Source organism: Saimiri boliviensis, chromosome 14 (genome assembly GCF_048565385.1).
Source record: "Saimiri boliviensis isolate mSaiBol1 chromosome 14, mSaiBol1.pri, whole genome shotgun sequence".
In the NCBI taxonomy this organism is placed as follows: Eukaryota; Metazoa; Chordata; class Mammalia; order Primates; family Cebidae; genus Saimiri; species Saimiri boliviensis.
Genome location: NC_133462.1, coordinates 47,101,807 through 47,116,317, shown reverse-complemented (window position 1 = coordinate 47,116,317; position 14,511 = coordinate 47,101,807). Strand labels below are relative to the sequence as shown.

General features: G+C 45.8%; 1 protein-coding gene across 1 annotated transcript in view; it reads right to left on the bottom strand.

Moving 5' to 3' along the window:
• LEMD1 (LEM domain containing 1) overlaps nt 1-14,284 on the bottom strand; it is a 31,491-nt gene extending 17,207 nt beyond the window's left edge. The window contains exons 1-2 of the mRNA XM_010348970.3: nt 13,845-14,284; nt 12,629-12,751 (exon numbers count right to left, since the gene is read on the bottom strand). Coding sequence (XP_010347272.2) covers nt 12,629-12,751; nt 13,845-13,926 — 205 coding nt within the window. The 5' untranslated portion in view covers nt 13,927-14,284. The remainder of the gene's footprint in view (nt 1-12,628; nt 12,752-13,844) is intronic.
• Nucleotides 14,285-14,511: the final 227 nt, after the last annotated feature.

Genomic DNA, 14,511 nt, shown 5'->3' with positions numbered 1-14,511 from the left:
GTTAGATTGCAATTGGAGATAAACATGAACTCATGGTTTTTAATTTTATGTATGCATACATAAACATAGAGATGTATGTGTTTATATGTACATAGATACATGCATTTATTTTCTAGCTCTGTCCTCTGAAAAAGACCTGGAAGCAATGATACCCAGTAGAAAGGCGCTCACTGAAGGCCTGGGTGTTGGTTTCCAAACACCATCTTGTGAAAGGAATCAAGGTTCTTGGCGGGGGGGAAAAGTACAAGATGAGTCTGAAACATCTTTTTACACCAGAAATCAAGGAAGTGCTCAAATAATGATGAGGACATGTCACAAGGACACAGTATTATCTGGCTCCTGCTAGCCAAATCTGGGAAAATTTGAGCATGAAAAAAATGATGTCAATGGATATAACCCATTGGATGAAGAGAAATCAATGAATTCATACTTACATGAGTGAGTGAGTGAGTTAATGAATGAATAGGGAGAAAGGAAAATGCTTCTTACAGTAGAATGCCAACTAATAAATGTAGAAGGACTGATAGAAATAGAAAATCTCAATCAGCCATCAGCACCGTGGAAGCTGATTCAAACAGAGTGTTCTATAGATGCTAAGGCTAATGAGTGAGGCTCCATGAGGAACAATATGTTGGTGTCATTTCAAAATATTTCCCCACAGAATGCTGCTCAATTACAAAGGCAAAAATAATGTTTTGAGTTTTTTTTTTTTTTTTTTGAGACGGAGTTTCGCTCTTGTTACCCAGGCTGGAGCGCAATGGCACGATCTCGGCTCACCGCAACCTCCGCCTCCTGGGTTCAGGCAATTCTTCTGCCTCAGCCTCCTGAGTAGCTGGGATTACAGGCATGCGCTGCCATGCCCAGCTAATTTTTTGTATTTTTAGTAGAGACGGGGTTTCACCATGTTGACCAGGATGGTCTCGATCTCTCGGCCTTGTGATCCACCTGCCTCAGCCTCCCAAAGTGCTGGGATTACAGGCTTGAGCCACCGCGCCCAGCTTGTTTTGAGTTTTTTGCTGTTCTTTTGACACAGGGTCGCTTTGTCACCCAGACTGGAGTGCAGTGGCACAGTCTCAGCTCACTGCAGCCTCAATCTCCCAGGCTCCAGCCATTCTCCCACCTCAGTCTCTCGGGTAGCTGCGACTACAGGAACATGTCACCACACCCACCTAATTTTTGTGTTTTTTATAGAGAAGAGTTCTCACTATGTTGAACTCGTGAGCTCAAGCAATCCACCAGTTGGTCACACTAGTCTCAAACTCCTGACCTTGTGATCTGCCTGCCTCGGCCTCCCTAAATGCTGGGATTACAGGTGAGAGACACCGCGCCCGGCCTCTGCTTTGCATATTTTAACTCAAACTTCACAACACTTTGTGAGGTTGAGGCTTTTTTGTCTGTTTGTTTTCTGAGATGGAGTTTCCCTCTTGTTGCTCAGGTTGGAGTGCAGTGGCACCATCTCAGCTCACCATAACCTCTGCCTCCCGGATTCAGATTCAAGCAATTCTCCTGCCTCAGCCTCCTGAGTAGCTGGGATTACAGGCATGTGCTGCCATGCTTGGCTAATTCTGTTTTTTTTTTCTTTTTCAGTAGAGACGGGGTTTCTCCATGTTGGTCAGGCTGGTCTCGAACTCCCGACCTCAGGTCATCCACCTGCTTTGCCTTCCCAAAGTGTTGGGATTACAGGAGTGAGCCACTGCGCCTGGCAGTTGAGACTGTTCTTAACCTTATTTAAAAAATGAGGAAACTAAGAATAGAGCAGTTGAGTGTCTTGTCCAAGTTATCAGTCGAGCTGAGATTTGAACCCAAGCAGTCTGGCTCTAGGGTCCTTTTTTTTTTTTTCTTTTTCTTTTTTTTTTTCGAGACGGAGTTTCGCTCATGTTACCCAGGCTGGAGTGCAATGGCATGATCTCGGCTCACCGCAACCTCCGCCTCCTGGGTTCAGGCAATTCTCCTGCCTCAGCCTCCTGAGTAGCTGGGATTATAGGCACGTGCCACCATGCCCAGCTAATGTTTTGTATTTTTAGTAGAGACGGGGTTTCACCATGTTGACCAGGATGGTCTCGATCTCTTGACCTTGTGATCCACCCACCTCGGCCTCCCAAAGTGCTGGGATTACAGGCTTGAGCCACCGCGCCCTGCCTTTTCTTTTTTTTTTAAGAGAAGGCCTCACTCTGTTGTTCAGGCTGGAGTACAGTGCCGTGAACCTGGCTTACTGCAGCCTCAGCCTCCTAAACTCAGACAATCATCTGCCTCAGCCTCCCGAGTAGCTTGGAACCACAGGCGTGTGTGCCAGTATGCCCCGTTAATATAATTAATTAATTTATTATTATTTTTGAGACAGAGTTTCACTCTTGTCACCCAGACTGGAGTGCAATGGTGTGATCTCGGGTCACTGCAATCTCTGCCTCCTGGGTTCAAGCAATGCTCCTGCCTCAGCCTCCCAAGTAGCTGGGATTACAGGCATGCTCCACCACATCCAGCTAATATTTTGTATTCTTAGTAGAGATGGAATTTCACCACATTGGCCATGATTGGTCTCGAACTCCTGACCTCAGGTGATCTGCCTGCCTCAGCCTCCCAAAGTGCTGAGATTACAGGGGTGAGCCACTGCACCTGACCCCAAGTTAATTTATTTTTATTTTTCTTGTAGAGATGGGTTCTTGTCGAGTTGCCCAAACTGGTCTTGCACTCCTGGGCTCAGGTGATCCTCCTGCCTCAGCCTCCCAAAGTGCTGAGATTACAGGCATAAGCCACTGCACCTGACAGAGTCCATATTTTTGATACACATATTCTTTGTTTACAGAGCTCATTTTCAAGTTTCTTCATGATAGGATCTATGCCTTTATCTGCTCTTATTTTCTTCCTCAAGAAAATCTAGCACAGTGTCCTATATTCAATAAATAGTTGTTGACTCACAGGCTGAGACCCAGGGGTGGAAACTGTGTTGCAACCATTTCCTGAATGGTCATCCATTCAATGATCTAAGCATCATCTCTCAAGAGACTACATCAAGGTACGTGTAAGAGACAAAATATATGGCACGGAATAGGAAGTCAGAAAGAGAGAGATCATCAACATCAGTAGAGGAAAGCTCCTTTCAGTTCAGCCAGCAGGGACTGAGTAACTCCCCCGCCCCCACCCCCAAATGCCTGGCATGGAATTCAATGCACAGGAGTCAAAGCATGAGTTTTCACCTTCAACATTTTACAGCCTGCGGCAAAAGCTCCTGGGCAGAGAGTGGGGTGGAGGCTGAATGAAAACGTAGTGGGGTATGGTGCCCTGTGCCTGTAGTCCCAGCTACTTGGGAGGCTGAGGCCAGAGGTTAACTTCAGTTTAGGAGGGGGTCGAGGCTGTAGTGAGTTATGATGATGCCACTGCACTCCCACCTGGGCAACAGAATGAGACTCTAAGAAAGGAAAGAAAGAGAAGGAAGGAAGAAAGGAGGGAGGGAAGGAAAGAAAGGGAAGGAGGGAGGGAGGGAAGGAGGGAGGGAGGAAGCTGGCGTGACAGGCATACACCGTCACACCCAGCTAATTTGTATTAGCTGGTTGTGGCGGTGTATGCCTGTAATCCCAACTACTTGGGAGGCTGAGGCAGGAGAATTGCAAGAGAAAGAAATAAAGAAAGAGAGAAAGAGAGAGAGAGAGAGAGAAAAGATGGAAGGAAGGAAGGAGAGAGAGAAAGAAATGAAAGAAAGGAAGGAGAAAGAAAGAGAAAGAAAGACAAGGAAGGAAAAGAAAGAAAGAAAAAGAAAGAAAGAAAAAGAAAGAAGGGGCCGGGCGCGGTGGCTCAAGCCTGTAATCCCAGCACTTTGGGAGGCCGAGGTGGGTGGATCACGAGGTCAAGAGATCGAGACCATCCTGGTCAACATGGTGAAACCCCGTCTCTACTAAAAATACAAAAAACTAGCTGGGCGTGGTGGCGCGTGCCTGTAATCCCAGCTACTGAGGAGGCTGAGGCAGGAGAATTGCCTGAGCCCAGGAGGCGGAGGTTGCGGTGAGCCGAGATCGCGCCATTGCACTCCAGCCTGGGTAACAAGAGCGAAACTCCGTCTCAAAAAAAAAAAAAAAAAAAGAAAAAAAAAGAAAAAAGAAAGAAGGAGGGGGAAGGAGGGAGGGAGAGAAGGAAAGAAAGAAAAATTGATTCTTGGGCCCAGACCTGCAGAATGTGCAGGATGGGTGGGTGGGAAGATAAGAAGAGAGCATGCAGGCTGGGAGAAGAGAGTAAATTGGGAATCTGGCAGGGATGAGCATGTTGTGTCTGGGAGAGGGTAAGGAAACACCCAGGTGGCCCAGGAGGGCTCAGGAGCACACACCTCCCAGGGCCGCTGCCCTCCGGTTGTTGGATGCAGAAGCCTCTGAAGATGGGGCACAGATACAAATACTTCCACCCTTGGAACCACTCCCAAACCCAGGACCCTATCCCCCTGTTTGCCCCCATTTGCCCAAGATAGTCCCAGTTTACTCCTATTGTTCCAATACCCCTTCTGGTTAGTGTCCCTTTTCAAAAGCACACTGGTCAGGATGATAAATTATACGGTTATCTTACTCAAAACCCACTTTATGTAGCCTGACATCGTAGATTACTCTGCCTCCCTACCAACCAACCCCAAATCCCATGTTCCCCTCTTTGCTATGTAGAAGGGGACTTAGAGATGGAGTCACACATATTCTCTTAATGTCCCACTCCATCATTGGTAACAGAAGCTGTGTCTAGTGTCTTTCTGATGAAAAAAAATCCCACTAAAAAAAATTGACTTTGCTTAATGAGTGGCTTTAATGACCAAATCCAATGGGCTGCATATGCGATTTGATACAACAGACACACACAGTGTTAAACAGAGTCCAGAAATTGCATATTCCAAATCTCTAAGTGGCTTGTATTCCACTCGAAGCCAACTAAAATGAAAGGAAAATGCGGTATTTCAAAGAAATGCAAATATTACCTATCTAGGCACTCAGAAGACTGCTAGGTACAAACAAATGCTCTTAAGTAATTAAAGTCTACAGTGTTAGAGAAGCGTCTCTACAAACACACCTCTACCACCTTTTACATGGAAATGCAAATGCTTATTTACATTCACTTTCAGATTTAAGGATGAACAGATGTCTCAGGCCCTTCTGAGAATGAAAATGGCTTATATAAATCCTTCAAATCAAAACATTTTATGCCATCACAAACTTCCTATTTAATTCTATTGCCAATTTAAAATATTGATGTGGTTTTATTTCAGGTTTATGTAAAGTGGAAAACGAAGGGCACTGGTCCCACCTGATGCATTTTAAATACTTAGGTTGCTTTTTCTGCTGGAGTGTCTTTGCAGGAACTATACCAAAGGGTTTTCTGCAGAACTGAGGTTTACCAAATGGAAAGGATTCCTTTAATGAGCTATTTAGAAGTTAAAAAATTACTTTCAGAAAATTTGGTATGATATCGGAATTACTTCATCAAATTTGAATTATGTTTAAATGGGAAGCTGAAGCTATGGCATATTGTGGCAATGTTTACTTAGAGATTTCTTTTCATTTATTTCAACTTAGCAACTAGTTTAAATACTAGACCATGTTTGCAAACTAACCTTTTTGCCACTGGAGCTGTTTGGTAGGTTTGGTAAGGTGAGCTTTGAGCTCCTACTATGTGCAAGACCCTGTGACAGCTACTGAATGAGGATACAATGCCATTTTATTTTATTTTTTTTTACTTTATTATTTTTTTTTTTGAGACAGGGTCTTGCTCTGTCACCCAGGCTAGAGTGCAGTGGCGTCATCACAGCTTACTGCAGCCTCAACATCCTGAGACTCAAAAGATTCTCCTGCCTCGGCCTCCTGAGTAGCTGGGACCACAGGTGCACATCACCATGTCCACTTAATTTTTACAATTTTGTAGAGATGGGGTCTCACCACCTTTCCCAGGCTGGTCTTAAGCTCCTGGGCTCATGCCACTCTCCTACCTCAGCCTCCTGAGTAGCTGGAATCACATGTGCATATCACCATGGCCAGCTAATTTTTGTAGATAAGACACGAGGTGTTGCCCAGGCTAAAATGCCTTTTTTTTTTTTTTTTTGACAGAGTCTCCTCTCACTGTCACCCAGGCTGGAGTGCAGTGGCACAATCTTGGCTCACTGCAACCTCTGCATCCCAGGTTTAAGTGATTCTTGTGCCTTAGCCTCCTGAGTAGCTGGAACTACAGGCACATGCTACCATGTCCAGTTAATTTTTTGTATTTTTAGTGGAGACAGGGATTCACCATGTTAGCCAGGCTGGTCTTGAACTCCTGGCCTCAAGTGATCCACTCACCTTAATGTCATTTTAAACGGACTCACAGAAGTGGCCATTGAGATATTCCTTAAAGGATCACAGGGTTTTAACAGGAAGAAAAATGGGGTAGGGGGTGGGAAGAGTGAAAAGAATTTCAGGCATGAAGAACAGTTGAAGTAATGGTTCACAGGAAGAGAGTATGAGAGGTGCAGAAACAAGGTAAGCATCTGCTGGGTTGGACGACGAGGGAGATTAGGTTACAGGAGACACTGGAGTTGCTTCATGGGGTACAGCAAGTTTGCATCTTGTTTTGAAAGTCTCCAGGCAAGTGAGTGACATGATTAAACCTCTGCTTATGGATCTGAAATGGAATTGGGAAAAGTCAGAGGCAAACACAGGAGGATTTTGCAATTGTACAAATAAAATAATGATATGGAGGTTGGGCGAGGTGGCTTATGCCTGTAATCCCAGTGCTTTGAGAGGCCAAGGCAGGAGGATCGTTTGAGGCTAGGATTTCGAGACCAGCCTGGGTGACAGCATGAGACCCCTGTCTCTACCAAAAAAAAAAAAGTTTTTTTGAGATGGGGTCTCATATTATTGCTCAGGCTGGAATGTGCTGATGTGATCATGGCTCACTGCACCCTCAACCTCGCAGGCTCAAGCAGTGCTCCCATCTCAGCCCCCCAAGTAGCTGGAATCCCAGGTGTGCACCACCACACCCAGCCAATTTTTAAATTTTGTCAAGACATGGTCTCCCTAGGTTTCCCAGGCTGTTTTAAACTCTTGAGCTCAGGCAATCCTTCCACCTTTGGCCTCCCAAAGTGCTAGGATAACAGGGGTAAGCCGCCATGCCCAGCCAGAATTGTTGCCCAGTTAGCCAGGTGTGGTGGAGTGTACCTGTAGTCCTAGCTACTCAGGAGGCTGAGGGAGAAGGATCACTTGAGCTTAGGAGTTTGAGATTACAGTGAGCTATCATGGCACCAGTGCACTCCAGCCTGGGCAACAGAGTGAGACCCTGTCTCTAAAATGAATAAATAAGTAATATGAGTGCAAGCTAGGATAGCAGCAGTGGGAAGAGAGAAAAGGGATGGATTTTAAAAAATCATTCAAATCCAAAAGACTTGGTAGGTCTTTGTGTGTGAAGAGCCGCATGGGGTAGGTGGGGGAGGCAGGGCGGGGCGTTCCGCATAACTCCAAGGCTTTGAGCCTGGACAGTGGGGAGGTGGTGGAACCATCAGGATAAACCCAGGCCACAAATGCAGGTTTAGGGTGGGCTGAAATGTGTGTGGTCAGTCCTGGACATCCTGAGCCTGAGGTACGAGGGGATAAACATGGGGAGAAGCATGAACATGTATGTGTAACCCACAAAACATTCATGGTGTTAGGTAACCATTTGTCAAATGAATGCAGGAAGAAGGGAAGGAAGTAGGGGAAAGAGAAGGAAAAGGGAAGCGCTTCCCAGCAGGCAGCTGGATATGCAGACCTGTGCCTCAGGAGAGAAGCCGTGAATGAATGACCCAGAGCAGAGGCTGAAGGAGGGGATCTCAGGCACAGGCATGTCAGGGGCCAAGAGGAAGACACGAAGTCGGAACAGAAACAGAGATGCAGGACCAAGAACCGAGGCGTGGCAGGGTGCCAAAGTCCAAGGAAGGCAGGTGTCTCCAGATAAAGAGGGTCAGAAGTCAGAAGACAGAAAAAGTCACTAGAGTTGGCGCCCTGGAGTTTATTACTGAGCACTAAGTATAGGCTGTGTTTTATGCTCAGAGCTTTACCTGCCTTTCACTTGACATTCGCCCTGTGAGGTAGGCACTGCTGTTTAACTGTGCCAGGAGGCTCATATCTGTTCACTGACTTCCACGAAGTCACACTTCCGGGAAGTGCAGGGCAGAAATCCTAAGCCAGGGAGGCCTCAACCCAAAACCTGCAACCCTGACACGCTTGGCCTTTTGCTTTAATATGGTGCTGGGCGTAGAAGCCAGATCTTAGGAGCTGGAAAAGCAAATGGGATAGAAACTCGAATTTCCATCCTGTGTTCACTGTGGACCCAGAACCAAGCTCAGTGCTATATGTGAACATAGGCAACAGATGGCGAAAGCGCGAGTGTGGGTGACAGCTGGGGGAAGCAGAGTGGTGACTTTTTCAAGAAGGGGCAGGAGGGACCCTGTCATTCTGGGTTCTCTGCTAGATCACGGAAATCGTTTCGCAATACAGAAATCTGCCTTAAAATGATCCTCTTTAAAGTAGAATTTTACCACGATAACAGAATGTAATGATTGCCCTGTCATTCTGGGTTCTCTGCTAGATCATGGAAATCGTTTCACAATACAGAAACCTACATTAAAATGCTCCTCTTTAAACTAGGATCTTACCACTATGGCAGAATGTTGTGATTTGCTATCCCCTTTCTTAACATAGATGAACAGATCTACTTCCTGTTTTTAATATATGGGTATAAGTATTCAGGCATTAGAATGGTACATACTTTTTTGAGTTTCTTGCTTTTTTCTGTTGAGAGTATGATATTTCCTTGAAAAATGATATCAAGCTCTGGATGATGGGAAATAAAAGGAAAATAGGCCATGAGAACATTTGAGCTAGCACAGGGAATAAACATAAATCATCGGGGTGAATTCTCTCAATCAGAGGACATTTTTGCAAGGGGACAAAAATTCAAGTGGCCCTTCTGATGGAAAAGAACAATTCTCCGGAGCTGCAGCAGCCTTCATAAAACAGACTTAGGCCTTCCTCTGGGAATAAGGCCTGTCATATTTGCATGCCTCCGAGAGAAATACACAAGCTGGCTGCTTATCTGGGCGGCTGTTTGCAGTCTAGTCATTGTCACTTTGAACCAGCTATAAGCCCCGTTCCTCCCTGAATGCCAAGACAGAACGGGAAGATTTTCTCCTTCTGTATCCAAAAAGGCATCCAAGGAAGGGCAGGCCAGACCTTTGCTAAAAGCCTTTAAAAACTGCTAGGGATGGAAAAGGATGTTGTTAACCTGCAGAGAAGCATTTTGATAAACCTGGAGGAATTGTGTGGAGTTGCACATTAATTTTAAATGAGTTCTCTGAGTCAAAAACATTTGGGAAGTTTGAAAGCGGTTAGATAATTAAAGCTATGACTGCCGGGTACAGTGGCTCACGCCTGTAATCCCAGCACTTTGGGAGGCCGAGGTGGGCGAATCACCTGAGGTCGGGAGTTTGAGACCAGTTCTGACCAACATGGAAAAACCCCATCTCCACTAAAAATAGAAAATTAGCTGGAGGTGGTGGTGCATGCCTGTAATCCCAGCTACTCGGGAGGCTGAGGCAGGAGAATTGCTTGAACCCAGGAGGCTGTGGTTGTGGTGAGCCGAGATGGCGCCATTGCACTCCAGCCTGGGTAACAAGAGTGACACTCCGTCTCAATCAATCAATCAATCAATAATAAAGCTATGTTCACCCACTGACAAGTCAATCAATGAGTGAAAATGAGAAAAATCAAACCCACTGACTGTTTGGATAACCTGATGCTCAGCCTCTGGTCTAGGACTCCCTGTACCCCCACTCCCTGCACCCCACTCCCACTACAAGCCCATTCCAGGACTGGGTGTTTTCACGAAAAGAAAAGGCTGAGTCCACAGGATGTCCCCTCCGGTTCATTATATTAAAACTCCTCCTCTCTAGTGGTAGCAGGGGCTATGACACTTTTCCAATAAGCAGATTCAAATGTCTGTTTCAAACCTAACTTGGAGACCCAGGTTTGCTACTTTTTACAAGGGTAGGACTGAATTGTCGCTTCCACCTCTGACCTGATGGCCAGTAGTTGGCTTAGATCAGGTAGGCACAGTCTAAAGCAGTGGCAAACACTGTAAACTAAAGGACCAGTTTTTCTCCCAGCCCTAGCATAAGCACATTTCTGTGGAGGGCTACATGCTGGGACCCGGGACGGCAGGCCCGAGACCACAACAGCTTGGTGTTGTAGCTTTAACCTTAAGTCCAGGGCAGTTGTGAGCAGTTCTGAAATCTTCGACCTGGCATTCCTTTTCCTCAGGTGCTGGTCTGGTCCCTTGAGCCCCTCCCCAGGGCAGGAAACAGAAGCAGGCCTGGATCTGGAATGGGACTCCGAACACATTCTACAACCAGGAGAGGTCTGGGGCAGCCACTTTCCAGAGGCCCACCCCCACCCATGCTAACTGCCTGCTCAAAGGCCAGTGAGGTTTATCCCTAAACCTTGCCATCCTTTTCAAGTGAGGCCAACAGTTGAAGCCTCAGATGTCGAGATTACAGGATTTTTCAGAGGGCCCCAGGCACTTGCATGGTTTATCCAGTTTTAAATTTGAACTATATAATACTGTCCTTTTTTTTTTTTAGATCAGACACAGTAAAAAAAAAAAAAATGTAATGTGTTCATCCTCACAATAGAAATTGTGAGAAAAGTGTATGGGGTGGAAAGAGCAAAGTTTGGAGAGCCAGGCAGTGTCCAAATCTCAGTTCTGTCCTTTTCACCCAACAAACGTACACTGAGTTCTGCTATGTGCCTGGAACTGTTCCGGGAGCTGGACATAGAGTAGTGATGAAGACAGATGGGTCTGGCTCTTCATGGCGCATGCTAATGTATGCTTATCGTCTGGGGCTGCTTCTGAGCTCAGTGATGCTGGGCCAGTCGCTTGGCCTCTCTGAGCTTCGGCTAAGTGCTATGAGAGTTAAATGGGATGATAAGGGTTAGGCCCAGGATGCACTGGTGGCCTTCAATTAATGGTAGTTCCTGTCATTTTACTGTGGCTCATTGAGAGCTCCTGATAAATATTTGTTGAATGAAAACGCCTTGGAATGTATTGTGGGAATCGCCAAGTCTTTCCCCTAGGAGCCCTGAAGCCAGAAAGCACTGCAGGAGCATAGTATACCTGGAGCAGGGGCCACTGTCAGCAAAGCTCAGAGATCCTGGAGACCCCTGCTCCCTACCCACTCTGTGACCTGAAAGAGACCAGCTGCTGTCAGCTCTCATATAAATCAGGAGGGCAGTCAGCATAGGAGGGATTTCAGGGAGGTATAATTTGGTTCATCTTTTTTTTTTCTTTTTTGAGATGGAGTCTCACTCTGTCCACTAGGCTGGAGTGCAGTGGTACGATCTCGGCTGTCTGCAACCTCCACCTCCTGGGTTCAAGTGATTCTCCTGCCTCAGCCTCCAGAGTAGCTGGGATTACAGGCATGTGCCACCACGCCTGGCTAATTTTTGTATTTTTAGTAGAGACGAGGTTTCGCCACGTTGACCAGGCTGATCTCGAACCTGACCTCGGGTGCTCCACCTGCCTTGGCCTCCCAAAGTGCTGGAATTACATGTAGGCGTGAGCCACCAGCGCGGTTCCTCTTTCTTAATAGGCATAAAATAATTTAATTCCCCCCAAATAATGGTCAGATGTATCGACTGAGGCAAAGCAGAGGATGAGACCTCAAAGGAGGCCCAGAATTTACTTGTAGGAATTTCTGATTTTTTTTTTTTTTTTTTTTTTTTTTTTTTGAGACGGAGTTTCGCTCTTGTTACCCAGGCTGGAGTGCAATGGCGCGATCTTGGCTCACCGCAACCTCCGCCTCCTGGGTTCAGACAATTCTCCTGCCTCAGCCTCCCGAGTAGCTGGGATTACAGGCACGCACCACCATGCCCAGCTAATTTTTTGTATTTTTAGTAGAGACGGGGTTTCACCATGTTGACCATGGTTGGTCTCGATCTCTCGACCTCGTGATCCACCCGCCTCGGCCTCCCAAAGTGCTGGGATTACAGGCTTGAGCCACCGCGCCCGGCCTTTTTTTTTTTTTTTTTGAGACGGAGTTTCACTCTTGTTACCCAGGCTGGAGTGCAATGGTGCCATCTCGGCTCACCTCAACCTTCGCCTCCTGGGTTCAGGCAATTCTCCTGCCTCAGCCTCCTGAGTAGCTGGGATTACAGGCACACGCCACCATGCCCAGCTAATGTTTTGTATTTTGAGTAGAGACGGGGTTTCACCATGTTGACCAGGTTGGTCTCGATCTCTTGACCTCGTGATCCACCCGCCTCAGCCTCCCAAAGTGCTGGGATTACAGGCTTGAGCCACCGCACCTGGCCCGAATTTCTGATTTTAAGGCAGCACCACACATTTGGCTCTAGTTAGTAAAAGGACAGGCACATTGAGCCAGTCATTCCCCAACTTTCCACCCAGTCGAGTCACTGGCATGAATACAGATGTGAAGGTAACAGATTCTTTTGACAGCCCAGGGGCCTATTTTTCAGGCTCTCTGTGCAAAGAGGCTATTTCACAGGTCAGGCTGCACACTGTTTAAAGCTGCATAAATCATGCTAGACAAGGTATTAATAAGTGCAAAGTTGCTATCTAGCAGTACAGCTTATGACGGTACCTTCGCTGTCATCACTGTCCTGAGCTCCATCCAGCTCTCTGGGTCCATTCATCACAGGTGGTGCACAGGGAGGTGAGACCAACAATTGTACTAACTTTTTTTCATACAATTTTCTGGTGGAAGCTGAGGAAGAATTTGGAGAACAAATTAAATTGTTCTGTTTTGTATATGATCCTACTGGGTTCAAGGTATTTCATAACTCAGACTTTTATTCTTTTATTATTATCCCTTACATTATGGCTTTTTTTGGCAGGGGGTGACAGGGTCTCACTCTGTCTCCCAGTCTGGAGTGCTATGGCACGATCTCAGCTCACTGCAGCCTCTGCCTCCCAGATTCAAGTGATTCTCCCACTTCAGCCTCTCCAGCAGCCAGGACCACAGATGTGTGCCACCACACTTGGCTAATTTTTGTATTTTAATAGAGATGGGATTTCACCATGTTGGCCAGGCTGGTCTTGAACTCCTGACCTCAAGTGAATCACCTGCCTCAGCCTCCCAAGGTGCTGAGATTATAGACGGAAGCCACTGCACCCTGTCCAATTATGGCTTTTTAAATGAGGTGGACTCACAGCTATTCAACTCGCACCTTCCTTTCCACAAACACTTAGGTGATACCTGTATGGATTAACCACAGAGTCAGGCATTGGATACATCTGAGAAGACAGACAAGGCTGTTCATCCTATCTATGAAGAATATAGATAATAAATACATAGTTAACAGAGTCTACATACTAAAACCAACACAAAAAATAGGACAATATAATAGAGTAACTGGTTTTTCACTGATGAAGAACACCCAATCCATGGGCTGGGTGTGGTGACTCATGCCTGTAATTCCAGTACTTTGGGAGGCCAAGGCAGGTGGATTACTTGAGGTCAGGAGTTCGAGACAAGCCTGAGCAACATGGTGAAACCCCCTCTCTACAAAATACAAAACAATTAGCCGGGCATGGTGGTGTGCACCTGTAATCCCAGCTGCTCGGGAGGCTAAGGCAGGAGAATAGCTTGAATCTGGGAGGCCGAGGCTGCAATAAGAAAAACACCCAATCCTAATCTGTAAGTAGGATTTCAGTATATTTATTGCCTCTCCCCTCTTTCTGGTTTTCTATTTTCCTATTTATATTTGAATGGTTTTATTGCATATGTTCCTTCTGTTGTAAGTTGTTTACAAACAATAAATGACTAGTCTCTAATATTTCCTGCATATTGTACATACGTAGTATTGGGCCAGGTGAAAATCCAAGCTTCTCAAGTTTGTTCTGCAATTTACAGTCACTCAGACACTTGGCATCCACCATGGTGATGGCAGTTTGGCCTCTTTTCTGATGGTGGAACTCTTGAAATAGCGAAACATTAAGTTCATTAAGACAGCTTTACAAATAAGTACTAAAATCTTACCAGTCCACATAAGTGTTCACAACCCTATCTCCCCAACCGCTTAGATGCACAGGCAATAAAGCAAAAATCAACACTTTCTACTTCTGCCATAAATCCCTACTGGGATTAGTTGCCTCCAATGTTAGAACTTTGGATGGGTGTCCTTTTCCCCAGTATCTTTAGGGCTCAATTATTTATAACTGTTCTGTTCAACGAATGTGAGAAGAATCTTCTGGACAAAATAAACAGATATTTCCATTACTGCTCAGGAACTCTGAGTAAAACCTAAGCTCTGAGAAGATAAGAAGTTAATTAAATATGAAAGAGCGGAGAGAGATTTTTTTTTTTTTTTAGTGAGTGAAATAAAAGTTATTTATCCCTGCCCTCCTTTTGATGACAGTACAGAGAGTAGAGAGCATTCAGTTATTGCAAACAGTAGTAGTTTTCACACTTGTAATTTAACTCTGAACATAACAAGATGGTAGTTTTTAATTAACCGCTAGCAG